General features: G+C 38.9%; 1 protein-coding gene across 1 annotated transcript; it reads left to right on the forward strand.

Moving 5' to 3' along the window:
• Positions 1-402: 402 nt before the first annotated feature.
• Positions 403-3,840, forward strand: LOC131606461 (uncharacterized; the record flags this gene model as incomplete). The annotated part of the gene is made up of 1 exon (XM_058878686.1): positions 403-3,840. A coding segment is annotated over one exon (3,438 nt), but the record flags the coding sequence as incomplete, so codon positions are not given.
• Positions 3,841-8,619: the final 4,779 nt, after the last annotated feature.

The raw sequence follows: 8,619 nt of genomic DNA on the forward strand, positions 1-8,619 counted from the left end.
CGTTCCGAATGTTGTTCGCCGCTCAAAGTAATCACTTCGCTGTTATTTTGACCTCCTGCCTTGCCCAAAGCAGAGAGATGTTTTATAGGGCTTTGCTTTTAAATGTTCCGCCCAAATAACTTTGTGTATAGGGCTTTGTTTTAAAAGTTTCCCTCTTTGTCTTGCCCAAGGCAAATGAGTTTGTGTTTAGGGCTTTGTTTCAAAAACGAATCATAAATAAAGTGTCATTTTGAATTCCCTACATTATATGTTTTTATTTTTGCCTTTTTTCTGGAAATGGTAATCCTAAAAAACCAAAATAAAAAAAAAAAAAACTTTCTCAAAAAAATCTGCATACACTCCTGCATTCATAAATTTTCTGAAATAGATATAAATCACATGTGCAGATTTACTATTGATAAACCCATTGAATGCAATAACCCTATGCCCTCTCCCAACTTTGAGTTTCCTGTGTTCGAAGCCGAAGAAGAGGAAGAAGATGAGATCCCGGACGAGATCTCTCGATTACTTAAGCACGAGGAAAGAGCCATTCTGCCTCACAAAGAGCCTTTAGAAAAGATTAACTTGGGTTCTGAAGAAGACAAAAAAGAAGTGACCATTGGATCGCTGCTTGATGCTGATATCAAGAGTAAGTTGACAGACCTTCTCAAAGAATATGTTGACGTGTTTGCCTGGTCCTACCAAGACATGCCTGGGTTGGATACCAATATTGTTCAGCATTACTTGCCATTGAAGCCAGAATGTCCGCCAGTTAAGCAGAAATTGCGAAGGACTCACCCTGATATGGCTAACAAGATTAAAGTGGAAGTTCAAAAACAGCTCGACGCAGGTTTTCTAGTCACCTCAGAGTATCCTCAATGGTTGGCCAACATAGTGCCAGTTCCGAAGAAAGATGGCAAAGTCAGAATGTGTGTTGACTACCGTGACTTGAATAAGGCCAGTCCAAAAGATGACTTTCCATTACCACATATCGACATGCTGGTTGATAACACCGCTAAGTTCAACGTCTTTTCCTTCATGGACGGTTTCTCCGGTTATAATCAGATCAAGATGGCTCCCGAAGACATGGAGAAGACATCTTTCATCACCCCATGGGGTACTTTTTGCTACAAAGTGATGCCGTTTGGATTGAAGAATGCCGGCGCAACTTACCAAAGGGCAATGACTACTCTCTTTCATGACATGATGCATAAAGAAATTGAAGTTTATGTGGACGACATGATAGCCAAGTCCAGCACAGAAGAAGAACATATTGAATACCTTCTTAAGTTGTTTCAACGATTAAGGAAATATCAGCTTCGCTTGAATCCTAACAAATGTACTTTTGGGGTTAGATCTGGAAAACTCTTGGGTTTCATTGTCAGCCAAAGAGGTATTGAAGTAGATCCCGACAAAGTCAGAGCTATTCAAGAGATGCCTGCACCAAAAACTGAAAAGCAAGTAAGAGGATTTCTTGGACGGTTGAACTATATCTCCAGGTTTATCTCTCAAATGACTGCTACTTGTGGGCCAATTTTCAAGCTTCTCCGCAAAGATCAAGGGGTTGTATGGACTGAAGATTGCCAGAAAGCGTTCGACAGTATCAAAGAGTACCTGTTAGAACCACCAATATTGATTCCTCCAGTTGAAGGAAGACCATTAATCATGTACCTTACTGTGTTAGAAGAATCCATGGGTTGTATGCTTGGACAACAAGATGAAACCGGTAAGAAGGAGCATGCCATCTATTACCTGAGTAAGAAATTCACAGACTGTGAGTCTCGTTACTCCATGCTCGAAAAAACGTGTTGTGCTTTGGCCTGGGCTTCAAAACGTCTCCGCCAATACATGATTAACAATACTACTTGGTTAATCTCCAAAATGGATCCGATCAAGTATGTCTTTGAAAAACCTGCTTTAACAGGAAGAATTGCCCGATGGCAAATGCTGTTATCTGAATATGACATTGAGTACCGTGCTCAAAAAGCGGTCAAAGGAAGTATTCTCGCCGATCATTTGGCGCATCAACCAATTAATGAATATCAATCTCTCAAGTTTGACTTTCCTGATGAAGATGTCTTGTACTTGAAAATGAAAGATTGTGACGAACCATTACCTGAAGAAGGTCCTGAGCCTGGATCAAGATGGGGCCTAATTTTTGATGGAGCAGTAAACGCTTTTGGCAATGGAATTGGGGCAATCATCATCACTCCCAAGGGTACTCATATCCCATTCTCCGCCAGATTGCTATTTGATTGCACCAATAACATCGCAGAATATGAAGCTTGTATCATGGGTCTCGAAGAAGCCATTGACTTAAGGATCAAGATCCTCGACATATATGGAGATTCAGCCCTCGTGATCAACCAAATCAAAGACAAGTGGGAAACTTACCACCCTGGCTTGATTCCTTACAGAGATTATGCAAGACGTCTGTTGACTTTCTTCAACAAAGTTGAATTGCATCATATACCTCGAGATCAGAATCGAATGGCAGATGCCTTGGCTACTCTATCTTCCATGTTCAAAGTCAATCATTGGAATGATATGCCTACAGTCAGAATTACACGCCTTGAAAGGCCCGCCTATGTGTTTGCAACTGAAGCAGTCATCGATGATAAACCGTGGTTCCACGACATCAAACGCTTCCTTCAAACTCAAGAGTACCCACTTGGGGCATCAAACAAAGATAAGAAAACTCTAAGGAGACTTTCTGGCAGTTTCTTCCTGAACGGAGATGTGCTATACAAAAGAAACTTCGACATGGTTTTGCTCAGATGCGTGGACAGACACGAAGCAGACATGTTAATGCATGAAGTGCATGAAGGGTCCTTTGGAACTCATTCAAACGGGCATGCGATGTCCAAAAAGATCTTAAGAGCAGGATACTATTGGTTGACAATGGAATCTGATTGTTACAAACACGTGAAGAGATGTCACAAGTGCCAGATCTACGCAGATAAGATCCATGTGCCACCGACTCTACTCAACGTTCTCTCATCTCCATGGCCTTTTTCCATGTGGGGTATCGACATGATTGGAATGATCGAACCGAAAGCTTCAAACGGTCATCGTTTCATCTTAGTAGCAATTGATTACTTCACCAAATGGGTCGAAGCAGCATCTTACGCCAATGTTACAAGACAAGTGGTTGTGAGGTTTATCAAGAATAACATCATTTGCCGATATGGTATTCCCAGCAAGATCATTACTGATAATGGTTCAAACCTGAATAACAAGATGATGAAAGAATTGTGTAAGGAATTCAAGATTGAGCATCATAACTCTTCTCCTTACAGACCAAAAATGAACGGCGCCGTTGAAGCTGCTAACAAGAACATAAAGAAGATTGTCCAGAAAATGGTCGTCACTTACAAAGACTGGCATGAAATGCTGCCATTTGCTTTACATGGGTACCGTACTTCAGTGCGTACTTCAACAGGGGCAACTCCCTTTTCTCTAGTATACGGCATGGAAGCTGTGCTCCCCGTAGAAGTTGAAATCCCATCAATGAGAGTTCTCATGGAGACTAAGTTATCAGAGGCTGAATGGTGTCAAAGCAGATACGATCAGTTGAACTTAATCGAAGAAAAACGTATGACTGCTCTATGCCATGGACAGTTGTACCAAGCAAGGATGAAACAAGCCTTCAACAAAAAGGTTCGACCTCGTGAATTTCAAGAAGGCGACCTCGTGCTTAAAAAGATCTTGTCTTTTCAACCAGATTCTAGGGGCAAATGGTCTCCTAATTACGAAGGCCCGTATGTTGTCAAAAGAACATTTTCTGGCGGCGCCATGATTCTTACAACCATGGATGGTGATGAACTCCCACATCCTGTGAATGCTGATGCAGTCAAGAAATACTTTGTCTAAAAAAAATACAAAAGAACAGCTCGGTAAGTCGAAAACCCGCAAAGGGCGACTTAGGCAAAAATGAGCGTCTCGGTGGACTGAAAACCCGAAAGGGCGGTCCAGGCAAAAATTAGAGACAATAAACAGAAAAAATTCATCCTGGTAGATTGAAAACCTGAAAGGGCAATCTAGGCAAAAATTAGGGATTAATGACAAAGTAACTGCATCAGTCCGTACTTCGTCACCTGAAGAGTCTGTACTTCATCAAAGGATCTTCAATCAAATCATCGCCAATCTGAAGCAACAAGCACAGTTGGAACTCAAAGTTGTTAGAGGGAATAGTGGTTATTGCTTTCAATGTAGCCTTTTCCGCATAATTACCATTTCCAACTTTTGTAAATACTCTATGGAATCACGCCTTTGGCTGATCACCATCCTATTAAATAAATTTGAGCCTTGTGCCCATTTGTTTGCAATCTTTAATTTCTTTCAGCTTGCAAAATGACGCTTTAATTATGTTATTCACTTTTGAAACAAAAAAGAAAAAATAAGTTTTAAATGAATTTACTTCACTTTTCTTTTTCAAAATAAAAGCGAAATTTTCCTTTGAGTTGTGAACAACGGAAGGAACATCAACAGTCGTCTCCATAGGATGAACAAAAGGATTCTCCCAGAAAATTGTTGAGACAACGGTATTCTGGTCCCAGAAAAGAATTCTTGAAGCAATTACCCCTCGAAGTAAAGAAGCTCTTCTATCCCCAGTGAAGAAGGTCTTTTATCCCCAGTGACGAAGATTTTCCATCTCCAGTGAGGAGGTTCTTCCATCTCAACAAGAAAAGATGTTTATCTTCCCCAGAGAAGTTTAAAACATGCAACACCATTTATCACCTGTGTTATCTACAACGTGTTGAAAAACATTTGCCAAGTATCTGGTTGTATTGCGACGTCGGTCCCTCTCCAGAATATACTCCTCTGTCTGTCAGTATTGTTAGCGTGCATGCGACATTCATGACATTCATCATTCATACATATTTGCATCATTTATGCATTCTTGCATTTTTCAATAATTACTTGTTTAGGATATATTTATCCTCAAAAAGAAAAAAGAAAAAAAAAAAAAGAAAGAAAAAAAGAAAAGAAAAAGAAGCAAGTATGGGCATGTCATCTCTCCAGTAGGTTGTCACCCATAAGCAGAAAGAACGTCTTCTTTCTCCAGTTCCCCACTGAGATCATTCCTCGTGGAAGAAGGTTGCTTTAGTTTTCTCCTCTCAAAACAAAGGAGAAAATCCCCATTTGAGTTCATTCCTCATGGGTACAAAGTCTTGTTTGACTGTTTCTTTCCAATTCATTCTTGGTTAGAACCCTGTCTTTACCAAAGATTCAAATTCCGATTCCCCAAATAGAGTCGTGAAAACAGACAATAAGCAATAGCCTCATCATCCGAGCAGCTTATGTCTCTTCCAAAAGACTTTTCCTCTCTAGGAAATCAATCATGAAGACCATGTGACAATCAGGGCCTTATTACTGTTCACAAGGCTGAATAACCAGTAATTTCCCTAGCAAAGTCTCCAAGATCATTCTATCACTTGGCTGATAATTGATCATGTCTTCAAAACCACTATCACGAGGCTGGTAGTCGGTAACTTTTGTTCTGGTTATATTATTAAACATGTCTATCCCAATGCTGATAGTCGATAATATTAACCGAACCTTTGAAACTCTTTTACCTTGTCAAGTCTATCACCATGCTGGTAGTCGGTAACACAGTTTCATACCTTTCACCTTCGCATTATTAAACAAGTCTATCCCTATGCTGATAGTCGATAATGTCAATAGGTAAGCTTTTCTTACAAAGCTATCATTCCCCGGTGGAGCATACACTTGCTTTCCCGAACAAAACGGATTCTCTTCCTAAAACGGATTGGGACATCCTTCCCCAATCTCTTTTCCCCAGCGGAGTCAGTTCTTGATATCCCTCGGTAAAGATATCCTTGCATCATTCGCAATTTTGGTATCTTAGGTCCAAAATTTGCGTCTTCTGATATTTAAGTCTCTTCCACCCTATCAAAACGAAGATTTTCAATCTTCATATCTCAGGTTGAAGAAACTTAAATAGGGGCATCTGTCATACCCCAATTTTTGACCTAAGATACCACCTCATATCATTTGCATATGCATCATTTGCATCTCTAACAAATTGCATAGCTTGTGTTTGCTACTTGTGCTCAGCAGGATTTAATCAGGAAATCACTCATCAGTACAAGTAACAATCAATTAGGGTTTTGTTCTCCCTTCATCTCAAATGAATCATCTTCATCAATAATCAACATTTGGTCCTCAGAGATTCATTTCAACAATCTCAACAGCTTTGAATCGACTGAATTAGGGTTTTGACTGAAGACAGCACACTCCTGACTTTTGCTCAGGATTTGACCTAATGGCTTGGGACATGATATCAAGACCTCAAGTGCATCATTTTGACCTAATCCATTGGCTCATAACATCTCCTACACAAAGATTGATCAGACAAATCCTCAGATCAGGGTTTTGAACTATCAGGGACTGAAATCAGGGATCACATTTGGGAAACCCTAAAAATCCCCAGGGAGTCAATCAAAGGTTTCAATCATCATCAAATAACCCCTATGACAATATACAATGGAAATTACATCTCAATTCAAGATCCACAGTCATCAATTTCATCAGGTCGACAATTAGGGTTTTTGACCTAATTCACTGAACCACTGACTTTTTAATCAGGACATGGTGCCACAACTCAAACCATGGCTCAATATCCTCTAATGCTTCAATATGATTCATTCATACCATTCATTTGATGAGGGTAGCCTGTTTCATTTGAAATCTCCAGAAACGCGATTCGTCTGAAAAAGTCAACTGTACAAGAACACCTTTGACTTTTGGGAATTTTGGTCAACCATGACTTTTGAAGTTTTAAATCATCAATATATGATATGAGAAGTCATTTGATCAAGAAAAATCAAGAAAATCAATCAAGAATCAAAAAGTCAAAAGTTTGACTTTCATACTTAGAAAATTTTTCTAAGTGTTTTTCATGGTTTTTTCCAAACTTTGAAAGGGAATTTCTCAAAATTTCACCTACAAACTGAAAAAAACTTCCAACATGAAAGTTGTAGATTTTGATCCAATAAACAACTTTGACACATATAAATTTTTTCCATAAGATCAACCATTTAAGAGATATGGAGCTTCAAAGTTGGCATCTTATGAAAATTTCACTTAAAACTTCATTTTCTTCAAAGTTCATGGATCTTTTTCACCCATTTCCTTAAAGGTCTTGAAGAAACTTTCAACTAGGCTTTTGAAGTGTGTAACATGAACTTTCCAAAATGTCCAAGAGCATGAAAAAATATGAAGCATAGCTATGGTTTTGAATTATGCATTTAGTGATCATTTTCACTTGAAATTTCAAGCCATTTTCACTAAGTTATGAACCATTTTGCCAAATAATGCAAGTAATGATGCATCAAGACAATAATTGAAGATATTTTCTGATTAGAAGATCAGAATGGAAGAGGATAAGAAGCTTGAAGTTTAACCATGGTTTAGTCACTTTTAACCATTATGCATTAAATGTAAAGATTCCATTTTATCTCCAAATGCCAAATCACCATTCTTTGATCAACTTGCAAAGCTTGGAGTTCAGAATCCTTGGCCTATAAATAGAGGTCCAAACCTCATTCAAAATCACACCAAAACCTCACAATTATAGGTTTTCTCTCTTCTTTCTTGAATTACAAGTCATGTGTTTCAAAGTGAGGTAGAAAACTCAACCTCCAAACCTTGCAAGTTCTGAACAAAGTGATGCTTCCCACAACTTCTAAATGTCATATATGATGTGTCTGAATCATCCATACACCCCAAAAACACCAAGAACTCAGAATCACTACCTCACTTCTCAAATATGCATAACTTAAGCCTTATCATGCCAATTTTCATTCAAGCTCAATTCTGTCCAATCTAACCATCCAAACACCATCCATGTACCATATATGAACTATTCCAATCATCATCCCTGACCTGTAACTCCAAAATCACCAAGCTTGATCCTCACTTGAGCCCTACTGCAGATCGAGCATCACCAACTGGTCCAGAGGTTTTCAGTTCATTCCAATCATCCAAACATGTTCCATAAGGTCCACTGAAGCTGTCCAGATCAAGAAACAACATCTGGAACCTCTCATTTGCAGAATTCGATTCCCAGTTTGGCCGTTTTTGAAGGTAAGCCTCATGAACTCCAAACTCATACATACATGCATCATAAATGAAAAATTGAATTGCTATCTTGTTTCTGCACTATCACTGATCAATAGCCCTCAATCAATTTCACAATTCATCAATCCTACACGATTCCATGTTCAAATTCAGAATTAGGGTTCTTGGTGTTCATCACAAAATTGATCACCTTAGAGCAAATATAAATGAATTATGAGGGCACCATCATGTTTCTCGTCCAAAACCGAGCAAGATAGACTATCTACTTGATCAAAACAATCCAGTTTTAGAGATTTTCAAAATCAAAATTGGGGTGTGTTCTTGGCGCCATTTTTGTGTTCAGAAATTCAAATGTCATTTTTTCAATATAATTAAATGAGCGCGTTATACTTACAAGCTGCGCGCGCAGCTCAGTTGGTCCAGGTTTTGGTATGTGAGAGAGAGGGCGTGGGTTCAAGCCCTAGTGAACACAAAACCATTTTTTTTGCAACCTATTTTCTTTCATTTCTTCACAATTTCATTAATCATTTTAAC

This window comes from Vicia villosa, linkage group LG5 (genome assembly GCF_029867415.1).
Source record: "Vicia villosa cultivar HV-30 ecotype Madison, WI linkage group LG5, Vvil1.0, whole genome shotgun sequence".
NCBI classification, from domain to species: Eukaryota; Viridiplantae; Streptophyta; class Magnoliopsida; order Fabales; family Fabaceae; genus Vicia; species Vicia villosa.